The sequence below is a fragment of the Vanellus vanellus genome (genome assembly GCF_965231255.1).
Source record: "Vanellus vanellus genome assembly, chromosome: 3".
Lineage (NCBI taxonomy): Eukaryota > Metazoa > Chordata > Aves > Charadriiformes > Charadriidae > Vanellus > Vanellus vanellus.
Window position 1 is genome coordinate 9,844,761 of NC_138907.1, and position 10,898 is coordinate 9,855,658.

The window sequence follows — 10,898 nt, forward strand, 5'->3', positions numbered from 1 at the left end:
CACCATGCCTTGCTGCTTGAGCATTTTCTCTGTCAAGCCTCTAACTAACCTTTCTTACAAAGAAGTAATGGGATGGAGTTAGATGATTTCCTTTAGTAGTTCAGGCAAGTATTAGAGTAGCTGATGTTTAGGCAAGAAACTGCAAGGAAGATTGTTTTGCATTGTAGCTACATTCTAAGTGTTGAGTTTTTTTCTGTTTCCAAAGTAATGTGGTCAATGGAAGCAGAAGGGACAGATGTTGGAGGCTGTAGCTCTTTCTCTATGACCATGGCTCAGTGCAGTCCCCTCCTGTGTTGTCTGGGCTCAGCTGTAGCTGCAGAGCATGTTTCTTCCAGTTTGTGTTCTGAAGTGATTGAGATCTGACTTAAAACTTCTTCAGACAAAGCACTGCACCTTCAGGGAAGCATGATTGCTTTTTATAAAATCTTGGTATACTTTGTAGTTCTGGCATGTCCACTCGATTTCTGAGCAAGTGCTATGTTATGTCTAAGCATGAAACTACCTACATAAACCACCTTTTTTTGACAAGACTTGAAAAGCCTTTTATCTTTTGCTCCCAGAGTACAGTGCAAGATCATGCCCCCTCCACAGCCATCTCAATTACTGTCCTATCCATATGTACGCATTTTTCCATTCTTTTTAGTGATTTGTGTGTGTGATTTCACAAGTATTCTACGACTTGCAAGTGAAAATTGTTTCAATGGAGCGAAAGTGATTATGTTATTCCATCATGAACTTTACAGTTTTCTTTCTGCGGTCATAATCTTATAGGTATTAATTAGGCTGTCCTTGCATCCCACTAGTCTGTGTACATGAGACTGCCATTGCATACCACCACTCTTATTTACTTAGAAGGGTTTGTGTGGAGCTGTCTCCAAAGGAAGTCAAACACTACATACGGGAGTTTGGAGGAAGGAATAATGGACTGGAAGATTAGAGGAGAATGTAGTGAAGTCAGCTGGAATAGGAAGGTGATGCTAGAAGTTGCAAGATGCTCTGTCTTTAAAAGAGAGAGTGGGATTTTTGATGACAGTTGACTGCTTCCTCTGTTCTGCTTGCAGACTGAAAGCAGCTAGCAGCTCTTCAGGTCTCCTCATGAATCAGGAAGCACTGGTTCTCTGGAGTGCTTTTTGGGAATTCCCGACACTTGCTCTCAGTCACTTTTAAGAACTGATCCAGACCAACTTTCTGTAGCCTGACAGGTGTGATGCGAATTGTTCACAGTGCAGTAACTCTGGTGATGTTTCCTTTTGTGGGTGTGTGTGCACCTATTTTAATTCAAATACTTCCTATAAGTCTTGCCTTATGAAAGCTAGGACAAGATTTTGGGAAGTTAGATGAGCAACCCCGTCTAGTGGAAAGTGTCGCAGTCCATGGCAGGGGGGTTGGAACTAGATCATTTTCAAGATCCCTTCCAACTCTGATCATTCTGTGAATCTATAAATTCTAGATGTCTTCTCCAAGGCATAAAGAGGTCTGTTTAAGTCAGCCCGTGGCACTATATGTTGTTCAGCGTTGTGCATCTGCAAACTCTCCACTGAGTTCAGCTATGTACATAGAAGTGAAACCGTCACTGCCCTGGCGTAATCTGTGTGTTCCACTCTTGACTGCGTCTCCCCATGGAAAGGATCTTGCCTCTACAAGTATGCAGCGCTTGAGCCTTTTAGACTTCAAATTTAAATTACTGACCTGCGAAGCCCTTTTTACTGGGTTTCAGCTCCCTAATGGTTTGTGTACATTTGCATCCATGTGTTAGGGTCCTAGTAGGTCCTTTGTGTAGACCATAACAGGGGAATATCTGCCACTGAGGGTTTACGGTCCGGTGAAGATTACACTTGTCAGTGAGCATTTGTGGAAATGAACTTGAGGATTTGGAAGGATGTAATTTCCTTTGCTGCTTACCAGGATCTGCCTTAATTTTCGTTCTCAAACTCTGCTTGAGGTAAGATTAAGACTATGGACAACTACAGGAAGGCTTAAAACATTCAAATAATACAGTTGCTGATTGAAATGTTAATGCAGAATGGCTTTGGGAAGGGATTCAGTTTCGTGAGTGGACCCTGGGCTCTTCCTCCCGCCTACGGCTCCTCTGGTGGGGTGGAATGTCGCCCTGACCCCTTCCCATTGGCCTGGCATGTTTGTCCAGGTGTCTGCCTCTTCCATAAAAGACAGGGATCGCTGGACCTGGCACGCATTTGGCAAGCGCTGCAGCAGAGAAAAATGACACAACGTGTTTCGTTGGTTGTTTTACTTTTGTGTCTCGGATTAATGTGTCCTCTTGTAACTGGAATTTTTATGGACAAGCTTGCCAGCAAGAAGCTGTGTGCTGATGACAACTGTGTCTGTAAGTAAATTTGTTTTAATTTTGAGGATGGAGTCTCAAAAATGCAGAGTTTGGATGCTGTAGTGCAATGGAAAAGTGCTCTGCTTATTTAGCTCTGTTATATTTGTATTGGTTTGTCAACTTTAAAAGCAGAGTGTGAGGGTTTATGTGAAATGTCACATGCGGTTTAACTTCAAAAAGGGTTTTGTAAGGGATATTTTTCACTCAAGTGAAAGGTAAGTGCAGAGAGAAGGATTATAACTTCCACTGTGATGAAATGGCACGTTCTTAAGCCGTTACTTTGCTTACTGAAGAATAATAAAATGAGCAGGACAAATTCTTGAAGACTTTATTAATTTCAGGATAACCTGCTTTTGTCTGTAGAAATAGTTTTACATGTGCGCATACACACACGCGTATATTTCTCTCTGTAAAAGTATATATGTATTTAAATTCATCCACCTCATTTTTTTTTTTTCTAGACACCATTTCCCTTGCCAGAGCAGAAGAGGATTATAATGCTCCGGACTGCAGATTCATTAATATCAAAAAAGGAGAGTTGATTTATGTTTACTCAAAACTAGTGAAAGAAAACAACTCTGGAGAATTCTGGGCTGGAAGTGTAAGAGGAGATTCTTGTGAATATAAGCAAACCATAAGTAGATTAACACGCATTTCTGTCAAGCAATGGATGCTAATGCTGAGCTATTGCGGGTTTTAAAGCAGCAACTTAGTTTTCAAAGTGAATGTTTAAACTTAAATTGATTGAGGAGTCTTGAGGGTTTTAATATTTATTTTTTTGTTTTATGAAGTAAGTTCAATAACTATATGGTAATTATGAACTGAACCTTAACGGAGGGGCTCGACAGTTCTTTTCTGTGGCTGCTTGCTGAAACTATGGAGGAGAAAGCTTTTATCGCAGTTGGTCATAAAACCCTTAAATTTAAGGGAAGCAAAGATAATTAACTGCATTTATAAAAAAAAAAAATCCAGATAAACTATAGGCAGTATTCATTTACGCCAAAAAAATGTATGCCTGTATCAGAACTTGTGTTAATGGTTTGTTTCATGCGCCAGCTAATTGGAAGCTAGGAAATGTAAAACCAGAAAGAGAAACACTATTAGTAGCTGCTTTTGACTAAATTGTGAACTAGCTCAAACCAGATGAGGACTGTTTTAAGGTACCTAATTATACATCTCCTTGCTTGAAGGTTTATGGACAACAGTATGAAGACCATATGGGGACAGTTGGTTATTTTCCTAGCAGCTTAGTCTCAGAACAACATGTCTATCAAGAAGCAAATAAGACTCTTCCTACAACGGTAAGGAGTTTGCAAAATCCCAGCTGGCTACATAATTATACTTGGCTGTGTAATGCTAATTTGCTGTAAAAACAAATCATAATTGTGGCAGTTGATTGTAGCATATCACAGATGCTTAGGGATCCAATCTTTGGGCCTTTATACAGGCAAATAGCCTTAATAAAATCCTAAACATAAGCTCTGATATTGCAGACATTGCAAATGCTGCATTAAGGGCTTGATCCTATTACAGTTCCTATTGATTTGAATGGTATTCCTTCAAGGCCACAAAAGTTTTACCCAAAGCTTTCTTTTTTCAGAGTCTGGATATTGTGCTGTGTGCTTTAGTAACGTGTACAAGTGTGCTTTCTGTTAATCATAGATGGACACTGTCATACAGAACTTCTGATTTACTAAAAGCAGGCTTGCTTTCTTATAACAAAGTTACTGGTACATCAAAAAGCTGAATGAAAAAGCTTTTGGAAACACGTTAGTGTTGTGTGAGTAAGTGGGCTTATTTCTAGAAGTGTGATCGTCCCTGATTACGTAGCGTCTTGCACACCAGACAACTCGTAATTTTATTGAAAGAACTGAAACATTTCACAGAGGAGTGGAAAAGGAGGGTCCTTTCCCAGAGGCTGGTATGGTTTGGTTTACAACTAACGCTTACTGGTAGCTTATTTCTATGCTTAAAACAAATTGAGTGGGAGGTTTACATAAATTACTTTCATCAATATTAAATATTTAGCTATACGCCATTTTGAAGTGTATGACAAAATACAACAATTAGTGCTTTAATCTTGAATCGTATATGGAGTTTTTAATCCCAGGTCCAGATTACTAGATGGCTTTCATTAACACAGAGGGAATAAGTGAAAGGAAGAATTGTTTCATGTAATAGTTGTGAGGATTTGCGTTATAGTGTGTCAGACAAGCTTTATTTGAGGAAGTGCAAATCTTGGGTAAGTGATTGCTTTTCTTGACACTACATTAGGTTGTTCCGAATTTGGCCCAGAAGCATTGCAGCAATTAATTAGTTGCAGAACATGTAAGAATGACTAAAATACATTTCTAAGCTCTTTTCTCAACAGTATGACAGGCAGCCTGCTGCACAGCAAGCTGAACTGGAAGCAGAGGTAGGTTAAAGCGATGTTTTAGCCTGCAGGCAGACTTGAGGTCCAAAATGGGCTGTTGTCAGGCAGCAGTGCAGAACTTTAATTGGAAAGCAATTTTCTTTTGCAAAACTAGCAGTGCAGACTTTCAGTTGTTTCACCCTTATTTCACATTCTCGCTACACAGGAGCTTTGCGACAAAAATGAAGGGTGATACAGATATGTTCTTTTCCTTGTTCTACCACTCTCAACTGTGTTGCAAATGTGTCCTAAAGGATCTTGTTCTTTCTAAATTCACATTTTAAATGGTCTACATATGCAGGTTGGTCAAGATGCATTGGGCTTGCTCCAGAAACATCCCTTTAAGGTGCTGTTTTATACAGAGCAAGTGTGGCACGCTGTCATAGACACCTCTAATGCCACCAGCCCTCCAAGCTGGTTCTCTTGCTCGCAGCTCTGTAACCTTCCCCGAAGGCGCTTGCAGTGGTTTGCCTTGCTTTCCTGGCCTTGCACCTGCAACGCCCGATTTTGGCATTACGATGGGTTCTCTTGGGAAAGAGCTGCCATTTATATTAGGGGACCTGATGATCCCCAAAGTTGAATGGGTAATCAGCATGCAGCACCCGGGTGGCACACACAAATGGCACTGCATGGAGGAGCAACCAATAGGGACCTTGATGGGGACAAGTATTATCGAGGGGCACTTGCTGCACTGAAGAAGCGTGTGCCCCCCTGAGAAGCCTGAAAGAGGGCGTCAGCCTGGGGGCCTCTGTGTCTCTGACCCTCTTTTTATTACTTTTTTTTTTTTTTTTTTTTCACAAAAAAAGTAACTTTCACTGTTGGAGTCAGTGTCTCCATCAGCTGCAGACCCTGCTAATAATTGTTTCTGCCTGTGAACTTCTCTCAGTATCATTTTGTGGAGCTCTGGGTAATCCATGGCTGTTGGTTGCTGTTTGAGCAATAAATCTTAAGGGATTGTTTTTTTCCTCCCTCAGTGCTGCTACTTCTGAACCATTGAATCACACTGAATACAATAGACTCTGTGTACTACAGAGCAGTGTTGGATTGCCTGTGTTCCCTCGATCACTTAAAAATGGCCATTTGCTGGCTAAGATGAGAGTATTTTCATTACCAGTAAGCATCTGTTCTGAAACGGCTCCCTCTCTTCTGCTTCCAGTGGACAGCTATCTGTGATATGCTGGTCTAATGCAGATGTCGTACAGTTTGAGTGCCACAGTGTGATAATTCCCTGCAGCAGAATCGAGATCTACATAGCTGTATAAAATAATAGCAGGAAGTTAGATGAAAGCAATATGCTGTGGAAGTCTAGCCCATGCTGGAAGTTTCCAAGCAAAATGCTGGCATTTATTTTCTAGTCACATTTCTCCATAGCAAGTGTATCGCATAGCCTCAGTCTGTTCAAGACATCCTTTTCTTGTGTGATTAGGAACTGTTTAAGCATAAAGGGTTATATATAACTAATAAATCCAGGTATGGATGTGGGAATACAAAACAAAAAAGGGAGATAAAGGAATCACTTGAAATGAAGACAAAAAGTGGTATTGCCTAATTCACTTTAAAAATTTATGGCAGGAACAAACGATCGCAGCTATGCAAAAGAAGTCCAAGACCTTTTTCTTTTCCAGAATACGCTGAGTATATTATGGGGTACTTTGAGTATATTATAGTGTATTCTGTGTTTGCATTTACTCATGTACCTTTGGGTGGGTGATAAAGACACATTAATCCTTTGTTAATCTCAAAACACCTTTCCTTTTGACTTGCTTTTTCAGGACATTGATTTCTTCTGTGAATAGTGCTGAAAGCAGTCAGGTAATCTCTCGGCTGCTACCAGGGAAAGCTGACAGGGGGAAACCCGGACACCCTCCCTGAACACACAGCCCTTCCTGTAATAGATGTTTGTGAAACACGTAATCCTTCTTCAAAACAAGAAAGTTTTCATTTAAAGGGAGCGATTTGGGATGGGATTTTAGAAGTTTTTTTTTTTACCTGCATCTATTTCATTACTTGTTAATCAAGCTAATAGCCTTTGAATTGCTGTAAGTCTGTGTGGTATAAATATGCTATGTATGGGATTAGATGTGTGATTTTGACCTGCATTTTCCTCTTATAACCTTACACCATGTGTTGGATATTAAAAATACCTTCCTTGGGTGAGCCATATGTGACCGGCTGGAATAAATCGTTTTCGTTGCAAGAGCTATTCAACAACTGAGAAATCACCAGTAACTAAATACAGGTGTCAAAAAGAGTATTTCACCTGTCCTTTGTGCTGGTATGGGGCACGTTCAGGCTGAAGCCGTGGCCCAGAGCCACAGGAGGAGGGGGCAAGGCTGGGGATGGTGCCTGCCCAGGGCCGCCCCTCGCCTCGAGGGAGCGCGGTGCCCTGTTACCCCCCGGAGCCTGGTACAGAAGACGTTTTGCCTCTGCTCAATATTCAAAGCATGAGAACTGGAGGAGGTATCCTGCGGATGCCCCTCTGCCGGGCTGCCAGCGCTGGGACGCCTGCTGGGAGCCTCGCCCGTGGAATCGGGTGAAGAAGACGACAATTTTTTAATTTTTTTTTTTACGAAAATTTTTAATTTTTTTTTTTTTTTACGAAAAAGCACGTTCCTGAAGCCACGCAGAATAGAGGAGGGTACCCCCCCTCAGAAAGCAAAGCCCAAACGCGGCTCCGAGGGCCCTCTTGCGGCGGCCCCTCACCGGCTGAAGCTGCGCTCACCCTCAGGGAGCGCCTCAGGCGGCGGAGGACCTCCCCGAAGGGCGGAGCCGCGCGCGCGCGCCCGCGCGGCAGCCAATGGCCATCGGGCATTCTCTGCCCTCCCGCCCTCCCTCCGTCAGCTCGCGCGGGTGGGGGGCGAAGGACCGCCTGAGGCACCATGGCGGCGGGGGGAGCCGGGGCCCGGCCGAGCATCGCCCGCCCAGCCCGCCGCTGCCTCCGCCCCGGAGCCGCTGGGTTGAGCCTCCTGTCCCCTCCCCACCCCACCCCCCGGAGCGGGAGGTTGTGGTGACTCCACGTTAAACGTGCCTGCGGCTGAAAGTGGTGGTGATGGTATTCAGCCTCCGTGCTGTCAATGTGGCCTCAAAAAGTGTGTTCTTCAGGTAAAATTTCATGATTCTGAAGAGGATGAATGGCAGAACGCTTTAGGACTAGCCGTACTTGCATTTGTGTTGTGGTTTGACGAGCCCACGACAATTTATTGTTTAGACAATTACTCACTCACCCAATGAGCCCTCTGCACCCGGGAAGGGGAATGAGAGAAAAACAAGGAAACCTGAGGGTTGAAATATAAACAGATTTAATGGAATAATACTAAATAATTATCATTAGTAATACTAAATAACCAGTATTGATCCCGATACCAATATAAAATACACAAAGATTATACTCAGCCCATTCTATCCGTGGGAAGCTGTGCACTCCCAGCAGTGACAGCAAACCTGGGACACTGTGAGCGCTACAGATTCGGGAGGAAGGGAAGGGCTCAGGGCTCCGGCACTGGGGCAAGGAGTTCTCAGGATGGCAGCCATCAAGGGAGAGAGAGCACTCACTTCTCAGCAAACTTTCTAATTGATCTTGAATGTGCCAGTCACGGTATGAAATAATCATGTTGGCCAGCTTGGGTCAAGTGCTCAGGTCTTGCTCTTCCTTGTCCCTGCACCTGGCCAGGTCGAAAACACCGAGACCTTCAAACCTACATACCATAGCAGGCTATAAAACAAATATTTTCACAAATTCAGACAATAGATAGTCTCCTAGAAAATGCAGTTTTTCCAAGCATTAGAAGATACCTTACCAAAAAATAAAATTACTGAAAGAGAAATTAATCCTGGGTTGCTCAAACCAGGACAATTTATCAAAGACCTCTGGCAGGGTTGTCTGTGAGCAAAAAATTAGTTTTTAACAAAAAAGTGTGATTTTTTAGCTGGATCATTCCCACTCAGCACAGCTTTCCAAGATGAGGTGTTTGCAATTGCATACATTCATTTTAGGTAGGATCGATGGAAATGTGTCCTATACCTGGTCACACACTAGAAGCTGCGGGTACCAGAAGAGTATGCATAGTAGTAGGTGTTTGCAAACAATACACAAAGTACATTAAATTGTGCTGTGGATATCGTGAAGGAAAATTGCGAGGTGAGATTTAGCACTTGCTATTGGGAAATACGAGTTTTTCCTCAAATTATAGAATCACAGAATCATAGAATGGTTTAGAGTTGGAAAGGACCTTGAAGATCATCGAGTTCCAACCATAGACAGGAAAACTTCCCACTAGACCAGGTTGCCCAAGGCCACGTCCAGCCTGGCCTTGAACACCTCCAGGGATGGGGCCTCAACAACCTCTCTGAGCAACCTGTTCCAGTGCCTTACCACCCTCAAAGTAAAAAACTTCTTCCTAATGTTTAATCTAAACCTGCCCTCTTTCAGTTTAAAGCCATTCCCCCTCGTCCTATCACTACATGCCCTAGTATAAAGTCCTTCCCCAGCTCTCCTGTAGGCCCCCTTTAGGGACTGGGAGGCCGCAATAAGATCTCCCCGGAGCCTTCTCTTCTCCAGGCTGAACAGCCCCAACTCTTTCAGCCTCCCCTCATAGGAGAGGTGCTCCAGCCCTCGGATCATCCTTGTGGCTCTCCTCTGGACACGCTCCAGCAGGTCCATGTCCTTCTTATGTTGGGGACTCCAGAGCTGGATGCAGTACTCCAGGTGAGGTCTCACGAGAGTGGAGTAGAGGGGCAGAATCACCTCCTTTGACCTGCTGGCCACACTGCTTTTGATGCAGCCCAGGATACAGTTGGCCTTCTGGGCTGCGATTTCACATTGCTGGCTCATGTTGAGCTTCTCGTCACTCAGCACCCCCAGGTCCTTCTCCTCAGGGCTGCTCTCCAGCCATTCCCCGCCGAGCCTGTATTTGTGCTTGGCACTGCCCCGACCCAGATGTAGGACCTTGCACTTGGCCTTGTTGAACTGCATGAGGTTGGGTTGGGCCCACCTCTCCAGCCTGTCCAGGTCCTTCTGGATGGCATTCCTCCCCTCCAGCGTGTCTACCTCACCGAACAGCTTGGTGTAATCTGCAAACTTGCTGAGGATGCACTTGACCCCACTGTCCATGTCGCCAACAAAGATGTTGAACAGTACAGACCCCAGTACCGACCCCTGAGGAACGCCACTCGTCACTTGTCTCCATTTGGACATTGATGTTGACCACAACTCTTAGAGTGCAACCGTCCAGCCAGTTCTTTATCCACCAAGTGGTCCATTTGTCGAATCCATGTCTCTTCAATTTAGAGACCAGGATATCGTGTGGGACGGTGTCAAACGCTTTGCACAAGTCCAGGCAGATGACGTCAGTTGATCTTCCCTTGTCCACTACCGCTGTAACCCCTTCATAGAAGGCCACCAAATTTGTCAGGTATGACTTGCCCTTGGTGAAGCCATGCTGGTTGCCACCAATCACCTCCTTGTTTTCTATGTGCCTCAGCAGTTTCCAGGAGGATCTGCACCATGATCTTGCCAGGCACAGAGGTGAGACTGGCTGGCCTGTAGTTCCCTGGGTCTTCCTTGTTTCCCTTTGTGAAAATCGGGGTTATGTTTCCCCTTTTCCAGTCAGCCAGAACCTCGCCAGACTGCCACGACTTCTCAAATATGATGGCTAGTGGCTTAGCGACTTCATCTGCAGTTCCCTCAGGACCCGCAGATGTATCTCATCAGGTCCCATGGACTTGTGCACCTTCAGGTTCCTCAGGTGGTCTCGCACTTGATCTTCACCTACAGTGGGTGGTGCTCCATTTTCCCAAACCTCACCTTTGCATTCTGCATCATGGGCAGTGTGGCTGCAGTCCGTGTCAGTGAAGACTGAGGGAAAAAAGTCATTGAGTACCTCAGCTCTGTCTCTGTCCCGGGTAACCAGTTCTTGCGTTTCCTTCCAGAGAGGGCCCACATTTTCCCTAGTCTTTCTTTTCTCACTGACATACTTAAAGAAGGATTTTTTGTTTGTCTTGATGTCCCTGGCCAGATTTAGTTCTATCTGGGCTTTAGCTTGTCTAACCCGATCCCTGGCTGCTCGAACGATTCCTCTGTATTCTTCCCAAGCTATCTGCCCCTGTTTCCACTCCCTGTGGGCCTCCTTTTTCCTTTTGGTC

At 44.4% G+C, this 10,898-nt stretch overlaps 1 protein-coding gene across 1 annotated transcript; it reads left to right on the forward strand.

The window, feature by feature from the left end:
- Positions 1–2,220: 2,220 nt before the first annotated feature.
- OTOR (otoraplin) lies at positions 2,221–6,581 on the forward strand (the record flags this gene model as incomplete). The annotated part of the gene is made up of 4 exons (XM_082481152.1): positions 2,221–2,344; positions 2,806–2,945; positions 3,535–3,645; positions 6,530–6,581. The coding sequence occupies 4 exons, from the start codon at positions 2,221–2,223 to the stop codon at positions 6,551–6,553; spliced, it is 399 nt and encodes a 132-aa protein (XP_082337278.1). The 3' UTR covers positions 6,554–6,581.
- Positions 6,582–10,898: the final 4,317 nt, after the last annotated feature.